The following is a 15,555-nucleotide window of genomic DNA, read 5'->3' as shown; positions in this document are numbered from 1 at the left end:
TCTCCTCCTGCCTCTCGGTTTTCCTTTAGCCTTCCCCCTTATCCTTAAGCTGTGACCTCAACTACCTTGTCCAGAGATTCACCACTGTGTGAAAAATGTTTTTCTCTGGAGCAGTACAGCATAGGAAATGGCCCTACAGCCCTCAATATCCACGCTGAACAGGGTGCCAAGCTAAACCAATCTCCTCTGCCTGCATATCCCGCCATTCCCGGCATATCTATGTGCCAATCCAAAAGCCTCTTAAATGCCGCTTTTATACCTGCCTTCATCACTATCACATACAGAAAGTCCAGGGACCCAGCACTCTCTGTGCAAAATGTTTCCCTGACATTGTCCCTCTCACCTTAAAGCTTTGCCCTGCAGTTTTTGACATTTCCACCCTGGGAAAAAGTCTCTCCACCCCATCTATGCCACTCATCATTTTGTACACTTCTCTCAGGTCTCCCCTCAGCTTCCAGTGCTCCAGAGAAAACAATCCAAATATCCTTCTTCACATGCTCCAGACAAAAGACAGCTATGATGAACAAACCTCCACCACTCTCACCCACTATTTGAATGTCGATTTTCCTTTCTCTACACTTTATTACATACATTCTCTTTGTTTTCTCCAGCTCTTCCCATTCACTGTAATTTAAAATGCTTGTTTTCATATCTTTCAAGTTCTGATGAAAGATCATTGACCAAAACATCAATTCTCATCCTCTCTCCACAGATGCTGGCTGACCTGTTGAGCATCTTCGCCATTTTCTGTATTTGTTTCCAGTCACCAAGAAAAATCAATAGGCAAACTCCTCAAATAGCAAGTACCCAGCTTCCTCAGTACCAAACCACAAGATGGCTGCCAATGTGATTGCTGAATCTCCTATGTTCTCCCAAACCTTGTCACGTATAAAGTATCTTTCCATCTCCTCATTGTATTCTTGCTCACTCACGATGCTCTGCTCTACTCCTTGCAGTAGACTATTGGCTGACTATTGGCTGACAGAGGAGAATTCATTACATTGCATTAGTCAATTCAATCTATCCTGAATAATAAGCACAGCAGAAGATGGATTGGCCTATTACATCTATTCAGACTTTGATCTGATCATGGAATAACCATGTAATAACAGTCTGCCCCGTTTCCAAGTTAGTAAACTCTATTCACTCCTCACAACATGGTCTCCTCAGAACTATGACAGGCCAAACATGGTTTAGATTTTCTTTTATTAGTTTTAGAAATCCAACAATAACAGGCCATTCGTCGCACCAAGACCACGTCAACCATTGATTACCTGTTTACAGTAGCTCTATGTTATCCCACGTTCTCATCCACACCCCTCACACTAGGGCCAATTTACAGAGGGCACTTTTCCTACAAACAGGTATGTCTCGGGTATGTGGGAGGAAACTGGAGCACCTAAACGAAACTCCAGCAGTTATAGGGAGAACATGCAAACTTCACCCAGCCAGCACTTGAGGTCAGGATCTAACCTGGGCTTCTGTTGCAGTGTGGCATCAGTTCCACCAGCTGCGCCACTATGCTGCACTATCTGAAGACTATCTCTACCAAATTGATCGTGAGGTTCTGTCTGCCTCACACTATGATCTCTCTCCTCAGCTTCTTTTCCAGTTTTCATGAAGCTTAATCCAAACTGAAGAAACAGCACCTCATGTCTCGATTAGGCACATTGTCTCATAACAATCAATAATTTTAAAGACCGATTCAGCTTCTTTCATGTGAAGAGGTGTATTTTGGTTCCTTACTTATCCTATTGCTAACTTGTTTCACCTTGAATCCTTGCTTCATATATCACTTAATTTCTTGTACATTCTATCTCACATTTCTTGCATTCTACCTCAAAGTTGTATAATCAAAGAGTGAGCTGCTCTGAAACAGTCACCCGCTGGGGATTTATTGATTGGAATTACTTACTCCTGCAGGAAACCTGGGTACCATTCCATGTCCCGTCCTTCTGGCAGAATCTCTCCAAGTTGCCCTAAGGTGAAAACAAAGAGCAATAACTGGAAAAAGGAGGAAGCTAGAAGCAATGTCCTGCACCTCTGGAATTGTCACTCTTTGCTGATGCCCATTTTGTTTCAGCAGTCTCAAGTCAGTGCCCCTGTGATCTCCTGGATTATTTGTGACAATCCTGAGGAGTAAGGTAAGTCAGTAGAGAATTTCCAAACTATTATTTTCCATTACTGTAAATGCCCCTCCCAGATTCGTATTTTTATCTTCTCTTTCTTTAGAGGCACCATTTAAAATTCTTAATCAGGGTTCTGATAACATGTCCCGATCTTTAGTTTGGTTTATTATTGTCATGTGTGCCAAGGTACAGTGAAAAGCTTTTTTTTAACCATGGTATCCAGTCAGAGTAAAGACTATAGATGATTACAAACAAGCCCTCCACAGTGTTCAGATGTAGGATAAAGGTTGTGAGGTTTAGTGCAAGATAAAGTCCAGTAAAGTCCGATAATTTGAAGGTCCCCAATTAGGTAGATGGGAGAGCAGGACCCCTCTAGTTGGTGAGAGGATGGTTCAATTGCCTAATAACATCCGGGAAGAAACTGTCTCTGAAACTGGAGAAGTGAGTTTTCAAACTTCTGTACCTCTTGCCTGATGGGAGAGGGGAGGAGAGCGAGTGACTGGGGTGAGACTCGTCCTTGCTTATGCTGGTAGCCTTGCTGAGGTAGTGTGAAGTGTTGATGGAGTCAATGGAAGAGAAGTTTGTTTGTGGGATGGCTGGGGCTATGTCCTCGACCCTCTGCAATTTATTGCGGTCTTGGATGGAGCTGCTCCCAAACCATGCTGTGATGCATCCCGTTAAATGCTTTCTCGTGCACACCTGCAGAGGTTCGTGAGGGTGTTGTTGGGACACCCCTAAAGTCCTCAGCAATGAGATCGCTTCTAAGGAAGTAGAGGCATTGGCGTGCTTTATTGTTCAATGTGGCTGGTCCTGGACAAATTGCCGGTGAATTTGAGGGCAGTGTGAAAGTTGGTGGTGAAGTTATTGAAGTCCACAAATTCTGCATGGGTGCAGGAGGCAGTCATTGATGTAGCAGAGAAAGGGTTGGGGGACAGGGGCAGTGTACATCTGGGACAAGGACTGTTTGATATAACCATCAAAAAGGCAGGTCTTGTTGGGACCCACGCGAGTGAACCACGGCTACAACTTTAACTTGGAGAAAGTGAGAGGATGCTTAGAGTCATACAGCATGGAAACAGGCCCTTCGGCCCAACTTGCCCACGCCGACCAAGATGCCCCATGCACACATCTCTCTTTGGGGTTTGCTGTCAACTATTGATGATAGTGTGGCTATAAAACACTCTGAGATTTAAAAAATATATATTGAAATTACAGTATAACGGCAAATTCATGAGATTGCAGGTTCTTCCCATGTTATGATAGGGTACCCATTTTTAACCTAACTTCTCACAAATCAGAAATGCAGTCACAAATTGAGTTTTCACACAGCAGAAGATGCCTGCACTTCCAAAGCAGCTGACAAATCCATCCTGATGGTTTGCCAAATGCTCGCTCATATGTTCGGGCTGTTCATTAGTCAGGCATTCATAAGTTGGGGAGGACCTGTCTGCCCGTATTTTCTCCTCTGTGCTTTGCTTCTCAGGAGATAAACAGCTACAGAGAAACAGGTGGGAGGTGGCAGGGAGAGTATTGAACTATAGTAGAAACAAAGAACTGCAGATGCTGGTTTACCTGGTTTGCAACAGCATAGAAGAGTGATGGTCCTGATCACTCTCTTATCCTTTCAGGTCAGAGAGTCCATCACAACAGTGGGGGAGTCAGTACAGATATATGCTAACACCCAATTAAACAGTGGTGAAATAATCTTGCAAGAGGATTTACATCTCAATCCAAAAGAAAACTATTGATTAATGTGTTTTTCTTTCTTAGAGAAAGAATAAAAATGACAAGCTTTTCCACAATGAGGGTGGTGAGTATGCAGAACGAGCTGCCAGGTGAGTGACAGCTACAATTTTTATAGAACAATTGAACAGGTACATGGAAAGGTTTGATATGGGGCCAAATGATGGCAACTGGGATTTAAAACAGAGAGGCAACTTGGTCAGCAGGGATGAGTTGGGGCATGCAGTATAACTAAGAATTTATGAATCTACAACACCCAATGGAAGGCAGTGACTAGTGGGGTACCGCAAGGCTCAGTGCTGGGACCCCAGCTATTTACAATATATATTAATGATCTGGATGAGGGAATTGAAGGCAATATCTCCAAGTTTGCGGATGACACTAAGCTGGGGGGCAGTGTTAGCTGTGAGGAGGATGCTAGGAGACTGCAAGGTGACTTGGATAGGCTGGGTGAGTGGGCAAATGTTTGGCAGATGCAGTATAATGTGGATAAATGTGAGGTTATCCATTTTGGTGGCAAAAAACAGGAAAGCAGACTATTATCTAAATGGTGGCCAACTAGGAAAAGGGGAGATGCAGCGAGACCTGGGTGTCATGGTACACCAGTCATTGAAAGTAGGCATGCAGGTGCAGCAGGCAGTGAAGAAAGCGAATGGTATGTTAGCTTTCATAGCAAAAGGATTTGAGTATAGGAGCAGGGAGGTTCTACTGGAGTTGTACAGGGTCTTGGTGAGACCACACCTGGAGTATTGCGTACAGTTTTGGTCTCCAAATCTGAGGAAGGACATTATTGTCATAGAGGGTTCACCAGACTGATTCCTGGGATGTCAGGACTGTCTTATGAAGAAAGACTGGATAGACTTGGTTTATAGAATTTAGGAGATTGAGATCTTATAGGAACTTATAAAATTCTTAAGGGGTTGGACAGGCTAGATGCAGGAAGATTGCTCCCGATGTTGGGGAAGTCCAGGACAAGGGGTCACAGCTTAAGGATAAGGGGGAAATCCTTTAAAACCGAGATGAGAAGAACTTTTTTCACACAGAGAGAGTGGTGAATCTCTGGAACTCTCTGCCACAGAGGGTAGTCGAGGCCAGTTCATTGGCTATATTTAAGTGGGAGTTAGATGTGGCCCTTGTGGCTAAGGGGATCAGAGGGTATGGAGAGAAGGCAGGTACGGGATACTGAGTTGGATGATCAGCCATGATCATATTGAATGGCGGTGCAGGCTCGAAGGGCCGAATGGCCTACTCCTGCACCTAATTTCTATGTTTCTATTAGCCATAACTTGGCAGTATAGAAACATGAAAAAAATAGGTGCAATAGTAGGCCATTCGGCCCTTCGAACCAGCACTACCATTCAATATGATCATGTCTGATAATCTAAAATCAGTACCCCGTTCCTGTTTTTTCCCTATATCCCTTGATTTCTTTAGCCCTATCTCTTGAACACATCTAGTGAATTGGCCTCCATTGCCTTCTGTGGCAGAGAATTCCACAGATTTACAACTCCCTGGGTGAAAAGGTTTATCCTCATCTCAGTCCTAAGTGGCCTACCCCTTGCTCTTAAACTGTGACGCCTGATTCTGGACTACCCCAACATCAGGAACATTTTTACTGCATCTAGCCTGTCCAATCCTTTAAGAATTTTATATGTTTGTATAAGATCCCATCCCATCCTACTAAATTCCAGTGTATACAAGCCCAGTCGATCCATTTTTTCTTCATATGTCAGTCCAGCCATCCCGGGAATTGACCTGCCCTCTCTTAATAGCAATAATGTCCTTCCTCAAATTAGGAGACCAAAATTCCACACATTACTCCAGGTGTGGTCTCACCAGGGTCCTGTACACCTGCAGTCGGAGATTAGCTTTCTTCACTGCCTGCTGTACCTGCATGCTTACTTTCAGTGACTGATGTACAAGCATACCCAGGTCTCATTGCACCTCCCCTTTTCCTAATCTGACACCATTCAGATAATAATCTGCCTTCCTCTTCTTCCCATCAAAGTGGCTAACCTCACATTTATCCACATTATACTGCATCTGCTGTGCATCTGCCCACTCACCCAACCTATCCAAGTCACCCTGCAGCCTCATCGCATATGCAAAATGCCTAACGACTGTACTTCAATTTTAGTTTCAATTAGATGTATAAAGAGGAATACAAATTAAACAAAAAGCATGCAAGTATGGTCTAATCTGTTAAGGTGTTTCCAGTATTTTCTGAGTAAAGTGATTTTTTTTTGTCTATTGGAAAATATAATCCTTTAAGAATTGGTCTAAAAACTAGGAAGTGGAGCAACAACAACATATTATACGATCACAACACTAAATGATACCTGTAACTCATAGCCGATGTCACACTGATATGTCGCGCTGGCTTTATATTGATAGCTTGTTCCTTTAACTGAGCCATGCACTGGGGGAAGTGGTTCTTCACAGGATACAGGGGAACACAGAATATCAGAAATTGGTGGATTCCACGACCCATTCAGCTGAAAGATCAGAAAGTAGATTAATGCAGTGATAAATGCAGAATCCAAATGAAAGTTGATTGTTAAAAATAAACTTTTTGCCCCAATATATGTGATTTACATGACTGTGCCTACATTTTGATTTATCACAATTCTTATAAATTATGATGGTCTAAACATGTTCATAATTTTAATAGAATTTTTCTTTTACATTAATTTCTCTATGTGTAATGTGGGGAGGTTCAATCTGTCACTTAACAAACCAGTCACATAACTAACCAGTGCCCACTATACAATGACATAAGGAATGCTATATATTGATCTCTGAAAGCAATGTGCGAATTGGTAAGCCTTCTGGCACTGAGAAAAGCCAGTCAGCCAGCATGGGATGCAACAACTGCAGACTCTTCCACATGAGGCAGATGGTGGCTGACTGGTTGAAAAAGTGCTCCAACTAGGCCCACAATCTAATCTTTTCACACAGCTCTGCTCAGAACTTTGGCCTAGATAGTGACCATAGAGTTGAATTAAGGAGCTACGGTGGGAGCTAGTGCCCTTTGCATTTCAGCTGAAAACACTAACATTTATGAACATTTTTCAGTTGCAAGAGGCTGAGAAACTAGCTGGGATTTGTTGAAAAGGATTGGTGGGAAGAGCTAATTCCAGAGGGTGTTGACCACTGCTCAACGTATCTTTGTGAAGACTGTAATGTTCCTGTTGCTTGTCCTGGCTTTACAAGTATACCATCAATTAGATCTTTGAACTGTATATTGAGAGCTCCTGCTGTAGTTATAAGAAACACATATTACATTGGCCCATTGTGTATGAAGGAACTGCAGATGCTGGTTTACACCGAAGATAGACATGAAATGCTGGAGTAACTCAGCGGGATAGGCAGCATCTCTGGATAGAAGGAATGGGTGAAGTTTCAGGTCGAGACCCGAAGAAGAAGACCAGAAGAAGGATCTACGAACCAAGTCTTCCATGTGAGTATTCATGCCCTACATGATTGTCCTTGCACATCACTTTACCACATCCTTCAATTCCTGCATAGATACTACTGCTTGAGCATTCCTTACAAAGGTGCTAGAGTCATAGAGTGATGCCGTGTGGAAACAGGCCCTTCAGCCCAACTTGCCAACATGTCCCAGCTACACAAGTCCCATCTGTCTGTGTTTGGTCCATATCCCTCCAAACTTGTCCCAACCATTACACTATTATATTACACAATAGTGTTACACTATTACTTTACAGGGTTGTAATTCTGCCCAACATTGTTTATGCACATGCTTATAAGACAAAGATAAAGAAGAAATAGATTGCATTGCTACAGAATTCTTGTTTGTAAAATAAGCCTGCCGGGACATTTACCTGGCAGGTAGATATGTTGGCTCCTGACAGTCTGTATCCTTCTTCACAGGAGATGACAATACTTTCATTCACTGTAAACACTGTTCCTGAGAAGACGACGTTTGCCTGACTGGTGAATGGCAGGGGACAGCTCTGGCGTTTGCATGCAATACTATGAGTGGACCAGGAGCCGTCTTCCAAACATGTCTGTGCATCTCCCTCTGATTCCATGACGTAGCCCTCTGAACATCTGCAGGAAAGAGCATGATTTTGCATGTCAGCATTTGCAAACCAAAGTTGGTGTTTTGATTCCTTAATTTTATTTCCAAGTATGATTTCACACACGTGTGGCTCTGCCAAGGCTCAGTGGGTAGCACGCTTGCCCCTGGGTCACAATATTATGGATTCAAGCACAAACCTCAATTACAAATAAAACTAGGCTGATACTGAGAGAGGGTGCCTTGATGGAGGTAGGTATTTCAGATTCAACATTAAGCTCAGCTTTATGCATAAACATTAATAGGGCCCTAGAACATCGTCATTGAAAATGCATGACATTTCTGAAGTAGAAGCCCATGAACACATTGTTCTCTCTGATCCCCCTCTTCTGTCAGGCAAAAGATACAAAAGCTTTAATGCGTGTAGCACCTGATTCAGGAACAGGTTCTTCCCCACTGTTATGAGGCTATTGAATGGATCTCCCACAAAGTAACAAAGTAGTGCTGATCTCGCAACCTACCTCATTGCAGCCCCTCTGTTACACGATATCCTTCCCTCTGGTTTCCTTTCTCTTTTTGCATTGCCTTATGTACTTGTGCATGGTTTAAAGGTATTAATGTATGGTAATAATTTGGCTGGATAGCCATGCACATCAAACTTTTCACTGCATCTTGGTGCAAATGACAACAATAAACCAATACCGATATGGACCAGGCGAGAAAGAGTTACTCTACCTAATCAAACCTTCCAGCACTTGATCTGTAAGTTTGCAGATCAAAGCATTTCAAATACAATTCCAGGTACTTCTTCCATGTTATGAGGAATTCTGCCTCAACCAATTGGATGAGAAAGGTGCCCTTCAGGCCATCATTGCATCGTATTTAATGAGATCTGTGATCTAATTCCACGTACTCACATTGTTCTCATTTCCCTTCACAAAAATCTATCGATGTTTAAAATAATATGGTGCAGCTCACAACATCACACTCATGTTCGGGATTTGTCTGCATTGAGTTTGGCACATTCACCCCGAGGCCCATGGGTTTCCTCCAGGGCAGGTTTGTAGTTTAATTGGCCTCTGTAAATTTTCCAAAATGTGTAGAGTGGAGGCAAAAGTGGGATAACATAGAACTAGTGTGAACAGGCAATCAATGGTTGGCGATGGAACTCGTCTGGCCTGTTTCCAAGCTATATCACTAAACTGCTGCTGGCAGAAGAACATTCCAAATATGCATTGTGTACTGAATGCAGAATTGCTTCTTAACTCTCCTCCTATATCTAGTTAGTTTTTGATCAGATGAAGAAGGGTCTCGACCCAAAACGTCCCCCATTCCTTCTGTACAGAGATGCTGCCTGTCCCGCTGTGTTACTCCAGCATTTTGTGTACACCTTCTAGTTTTTGGACTACTATCCCAGATGCTTAGCAGCAGAACAAGTTTCTATTTTTATTTATATTTATATTTGTTATCTATTTATATTATTGGTCTCCAAATCAGTTGAAAAGTTTAATCAAAATTGTAAACAAGCACCAAAGACAGTGTATGATTTAAATAGGCCAGAAGAAGGGGTTCGGCCCGAAACGTTGCCCATTTCCTTCGCTCCATAGATGCTGCTGCACCCACTGCGTTTCTCCAGCTTTTTGTGTACCTATGATTTAAATACATCTTTAATCAACACTGAAACTTAACAGCGTTAAGGACGATAGATTGTCAGTACATCCTAGCTGCTCAGACTGGCCGTGCCGGAAACCAGTGTTAGTATAAGTGTTATAATGTGGTGGAGTTAGTGATGCTGGCTTATGAGTGATTGGTTCACATGCATCATCAATCTACAAAAATCATCCCGTAATCTTCCAAATTTCAGATTAACACACATTTAGTTTATGGAAGGTAGACAAAAATGCTGTAGAAACTCAGTAGGTGAGGCAGCATCTATGGAGCGAAGGAATGGGTGACGTTTCGGGGTGAGACCCTTCTTCAGACAGATGTGGAAGTGGGGGGGGGGGGAGGGGGGGGGGGGGAAGAAAGGAAGACGCAGAGACAGTAGGCTGTGGGAGAGCTGGGAAGAGGAGGGGAAGGAGGGAGAAAGCAAGGACTACCTGAAATTGGAGAAGTCAATGTTCATACCGCTGGGGTGTAAACTATCCAAGCGAAATATGAAGTGCTGCTCCGCCAATTTGCGGTGGGAATGACTCTGGCCATGGAGGAGACCCAGGACAGAAAGGTCGGATTCGGAATGGGAAGGTGAGTTGAAGTGCTGGGCCACTGGGAGATCAGGTTGGTTATCACGAACTGAGCGGAGGTTTTGGGCGAAGCGATCGCCAAGCCTGCGCTTGGTCTCACCAATGTAGAGCAGCTGATACTGAGAACAATGGATGCAATCAGTGAGGTTGGAGGAGATGCAGGTGAACCTCTGCCTCACCTGGAAAGACTGCTTGAGTCCTTGGATGGAGTCAAGGGGGGAGGTAAAGCGACAAGTGTAGCATTGCCTGCGGTTGCAAGGGAAAGTACCAGGGGAAGTGGTGGTTTGGGTGGGAAGGGATGAATTGACCAGGGAGTTATGGAGGGAGCAATCTCTGCGGAAAGCCGAAAGTGGAGGAGATGGGAAGATGTGGGAGATGGGAAGATGGGATCCCGTTGGAGGTGGCCACTGTCTAAGCCTACTGTCTCCGCATCTTCCTTTCTTCTTCCCGCCCCCCCACCTCCACATCTGTCTGAAGAAGGGTCTCGACCCGAAACGTCACCTATTCCCTTGCTCCGTAGATGCTGCCTCACCCGCTGAGTTTCTCCAGCATTTTTGTCTACCTTCGATTTTTCCAGCATCTGCTGTTCTTTCTTAAACATTTAGCCTATGGAAGCTCTCCCGACTTAACCTCGGCGTCCAGGAATCATTCTGGTAAATCTACACCTGTACTCACTCATAAAGGCCAATGTTTCTTGTTAAAGTCCTGTATCGTTACTGCACAAAAAAAAACAATTGGCCAAATTTAGCTGTGTTTAGCTGTGTAGCACAAATGTTACTTGCCACTTATCAACCGGCACCTGAATGTTGTTTCAGTACTGTCATAGGCAAACTTGGACTGATTCACTTGTAGAAATAAAAATAGAATTGCCGGCAAACATAGCAGATCAGGCAGCATTTGTGAAAAGAGAACCATTTAACGTTTCAGATGGAAAATCCTTCACCAGGACTAAGAGATGCGACGACGAGTCTTTGATCCAAAGAATTAATTGCTTCTCTTTCCACACATATTGCCAGACTGCCACACCATACCACACATGTTGTGCAACACTACAACCTCAAATAAGCTCTGACTTTCAATAGAATATCATTATTAATTATTATTATTGCACTACTATTGTTTGTTTTTTTGAGTATGTGTGTGTGTGTATATATACAGTATGTATATGTGTGTGTGTGTGTGTGTATATATATATATTGTTTACAGTGTACTATGTTTACATATTCTGCTGTGCTACTGCAAGTAAGAATTTCATTGTTCTATCTGGGACACATGACAATAAAACACTCTTGACGACTGCTGAACATTTTCAGCACTTTCTATTCTTAGTTCAGGTTTTCTGTGTGTGTGCAGTTTTTGGGATTTTCATTTGCTGAGGTGCATGGAAATGATCTTTGCAAAATTATGAGTGAAGATCTATGCTATTCCTTCTGAGGTTTCAAGCTTATTCACACATTCTGTCTTTAGAAACAGTAATCTTGGATGTCAAAGACTTTTTAAAGGTGATGAAGCTTTCCGCTTCAATTTCCGATCCAATTTTAGGTAACCTCTAACAACACCCCCCTCCCCTTTCACCCCCACACCTCCCCTTCCTTAAACCGATCCCTGTGCCCCACCTGGACTCGCACCTATTTCTCCCCTTCCATCACCCACCATCCCCCCTCCCCCTTCCCCGCGGGCATTCCTTCCTCTGGCTTCACAATTCGCTTCAAACGTTTTGTCCCACACCATTTTTTAAATCTCTGGCTTCTATCTAACCATCTGCCTATCCTCCCCTCTCGCATGTGTTTACTGTTTACCTGCCACACTTGGTCCTGCCCCTCCTCTCTTCTGCTTTCTTCCACAATGTGTCTGAAGAAGAGTCCTGACCTGATACATGGTCTATCCATATCCTCCAGACTTGCTGCCTGACCCACCAAATTACTCCAGCACTTTATGTTCAAAAGCAACCATTGGCTCATTAACCTTGGATCAGTACTAGTCAAAATAACGGACACAATATGATTGATTGGATGTCCGGTTGTGTACATTTGCACAGTTCACATTTTGGAACACTGCCGCTCCATGACCCATTCTGTAGACAATGTCTGACTGAAGTGCCTATCAGTCCATATCCAAGAAAACATACGTACTTCACGGAGTCCCCAAAGCTGAAGCTAGACCCACGAATCAATGCATGGGAGATATCTTCTGGAGGACCACAGTTGATTGGGGTGCATTGAGGTGCCTCATCATGTGGTACTTCTCCGCTCCATTTCCCATTGCCCTGACAAGTCCTTTCCATTTGCCCCACCAGTAAAAACCCAGATTTGCAGGCATAAGTTATCATGCTGGAGTAAGTGTAGTTGTCACCCCTTGTGACGGCATTTTGGATTTGGCTGGGAAGGCCACATGAGACCGGTTGACAGGTGGGAGGATCGCCCCCCCACTCGCTGTTGAAGCTGCAGTACCTGGTGGCCGAGCCAACGAGCTCATGGCCAAGTTCACACCCATACTCTATCCTGCTGCCAAGCAAGTTGCTGGAAAACTTAACATAACCGTTTTCCGGTTTCACAGGGAGCTGACACTCAATCAGGAGACAGGCGGGTGCACTCCCATTCCAAGTGCCATCTTCTTGGCATTCCAAGACTTGGGATCCTACCAGCTCGTAGCTGTTATAACAGTGATACTGAATCACTGTTCCACTCATGAACTCGGAGCTTTGCAGAATGTCTACGTTTGGATTATTCCACATTTGCTTGTTGTCGCTGGACCTAGGAGGTGGGACATGCTCAGAGCTAGAAGCGGGAACACTTTTCTTTGGATCGGGGTCTGACGGGAGGAGATTAGTTGCGATGTCAGAGCCATGCCCATTGTCACTTGGACCCGCGTGGTTTACAGATCCGCCATGAACATCTCCATCCTGATTCCGGGTGACCATGTACCCTCCGAAATCTATGTGGGGAGGCAGCCCACAATCTACAGGTGCACAATGTGGGGGCATTGAGGACCAGGCGGATTCCTCACAGATGTGCGTGGGATTGCCAACCAAATGGAAGCCAGGGAAGCAGCTGTAGAAAACGAGAGCACCGTAGCTGTAGTCAGAGCCCTCGACAAAGCCGTTCTCTATAAGCTGAGGTGGTTCACATCTGAAAAGCTTGCAGACGGGTGCCTCTGTGTCCCACTCGCCTGTCTCCAAACAAGTCAGCCTTTCCTGGCCTTCCAGCTTAAAGCCTGTATTGCACCCATATGTCACGGCTTCCCGGTAGTACAACTTCTCAAAGTTGGCTCTTCCATTCTTTATTTCCCGGGGAGGTGGGCATTCTACTGGCCGGCAGACGGGCCGTCCTCCCAGCCATTCGCCGTTCTCACCGCAGGTGACGGTAGCGTTGCCTCTGAGACGGAAGCCGGGCTTACAAGTGTACACGGCGTGGCTGAGATATGTCAGCCCCTGGATGTCCACGATTCCGTTCCCGATCAAATCCGGCTGAGCGCACTCGATCGGCACGCACTCCGGCATGGCGTCCCCCCAAGTTTTGTCGGCTCGGCAGGTCAGTAGCGGCTGCCCCTGCAATACAAACCCACCGGTGCAGGTGTAGTTGACAGTGCTGCCAAAGTGAAGGTCAGAAAACAAGGCGTCACCATACTGAAGTTCCGGAGGCTTGCCGCAGATAATGGGCTGGCAAACAGGGAAGGAGTCGTTCCACTGCTGCGACTCCAGACACTTGAGGCTGGACGCTCCTTCCAGGACGTGGCCCTCAGCACACTCCAGCAGGACGACTCCACCCGTGTCGGTCTGGTGGATGAGCAGATTGCTGTCCCGTCCCAACAACGATGGCTCGGGGCACTGCAGCGGAATGCAATGAGGACGTTGGCTTGCATCCCACAGGCCGTCCTCCCGACAGGCAATCGTTGCTTTTCCAGACACCACATACCCTTCCTCGCATTGGAGCTCGACCCGCGCATCGAGGATGAACCCGGAGCCCACGAAGTGTCCGTGTTTCACAGCTGGAGGCGGCCCGCAGACCACGCCGATGCAGGAAGGGTACGATACGCTGTGCCAGTTTCGATTGCCTTGGCAGGTACGAATGGGACTCCCCACCAATCGATAGCCATTGCGACAATGATACCTGACTTTGCTCTGAAACAGCGTGCCATTCTTAACCTGCAATTCAAGAAAAGGAGCAAAAGGTTTATTATCTACTCAGTTATCACTTACAGCATCAGTCCTGGGTCAGCGAATGACCCTCATATCGTGGCTCTTAATGCCATTAAGTTAGAAGGTTGCGACCTGACTTGAACCCACAACCTGTCTTCAGGCATGAGCACAAGAATCAAGGCTCCGTGTGATAATTTGACACCACTTTATTGTCAGGAGTAGCAGCTTTGGACCAAACATTGAGCAGGAGCTGGCCAGCACTGGCTGGTGATATTGAAAAAAATCCAAAGGCTTTTATATTTTACATTTATTTTTTATTTTATATTAAAATAAAACACTGAGAGAGTTGCCTAATGTCCTCTGCAATATTCATCTCTCAATCTCATGGGAAATAACGTTATTTCATTGCTATTTTTAGGAACTTGCGCAGCACAAATTGTCTGCAGAAAGATTTATATTATAATGCTGACAATGCAGCAAAGGTTAACATTGTCTGCAAAATGGTTTGAACCATTCTAAAATATAAGCAGAACACATTTTTTTTCATCAGTGTCTTTGACTATCAATTAAGCTATTGTTAAGTGTATGAGGACCTTTCTATATGATGGATTTTAATGAATTATTTTTCATAATTTACAAAAATCTTGTTGCTTTTCCTGAGACCAAATAACCTTCTTCGCTTAGAACTTGGCTGAAGTCTGAGGAAGGGAAACCATTTCCTCCACGGATTCTGCCTGACTGTTGATTTCCTCCAGCATTTCATGTTTTGCATAGATATTATTGTCTTTTACATATTTCTTAATTCACACTGGAAAGGTACTACCTGTACTGATAATCAGTCACTGTTTTGGCCATGTTACATTGTACGATTGAGATATATTTCGCTACATTGTACTCTTTATAGCTGTGTAAAGTTAGTTTCAAATATGAGCAATGTCATTAAGACTTCAAAATCCATTACTACTGAGGATAAGGTTAAGACCCGTAAACTGTTTTACCATTTGTATTTGCTGTTAGCTGGAGTTGGTAGCTGCAACATTTGACTTGCTGCATTTCTTACATTTTGATAGCGATGTTAGTTTTAAACACTGTAAGTGATATCTGAGAGTTCCTAAGCACTATATAAAGACAACTTGTTGAAAGGCAGAGAAAGCAAACATAGGAATGGCAAGAGGTTCCTCTCTGACCTGTACCTGATTCTATGAGGGATAGAAATTTGTACTGCTGTGCAAGCAAACATAAGCTGGTCACTTGTGTGTT

At 44.3% G+C, this 15,555-nt stretch overlaps 1 protein-coding gene across 1 annotated transcript in view; it reads right to left on the bottom strand.

Annotated features, from left to right (window-relative positions):
* Nucleotides 1-15,555, bottom strand: part of svep1 (sushi, von Willebrand factor type A, EGF and pentraxin domain containing 1) — a 161,374-nt gene that overhangs the window by 20,298 nt on the left and 125,521 nt on the right. Inside the window, exons 38-41 of the mRNA XM_055630810.1 lie at nucleotides 12,155-14,301; nucleotides 7,718-7,946; nucleotides 6,212-6,367; nucleotides 1,916-1,979 (exon numbers count right to left, since the gene is read on the bottom strand). Of these exons, the coding sequence (XP_055486785.1) occupies nucleotides 1,916-1,979; nucleotides 6,212-6,367; nucleotides 7,718-7,946; nucleotides 12,155-14,301 (2,596 nt within the window). The remainder of the gene's footprint in view (nucleotides 1-1,915; nucleotides 1,980-6,211; nucleotides 6,368-7,717; nucleotides 7,947-12,154; nucleotides 14,302-15,555) is intronic.

Source organism: Leucoraja erinacea, chromosome 3 (genome assembly GCF_028641065.1).
Source record: "Leucoraja erinacea ecotype New England chromosome 3, Leri_hhj_1, whole genome shotgun sequence".
Taxonomy (NCBI): domain Eukaryota; kingdom Metazoa; phylum Chordata; class Chondrichthyes; order Rajiformes; family Rajidae; genus Leucoraja; species Leucoraja erinaceus.
Note: the sequence above shows the minus strand (reverse complement) of the source record. Positions and strands in the feature narration are given on the sequence as shown.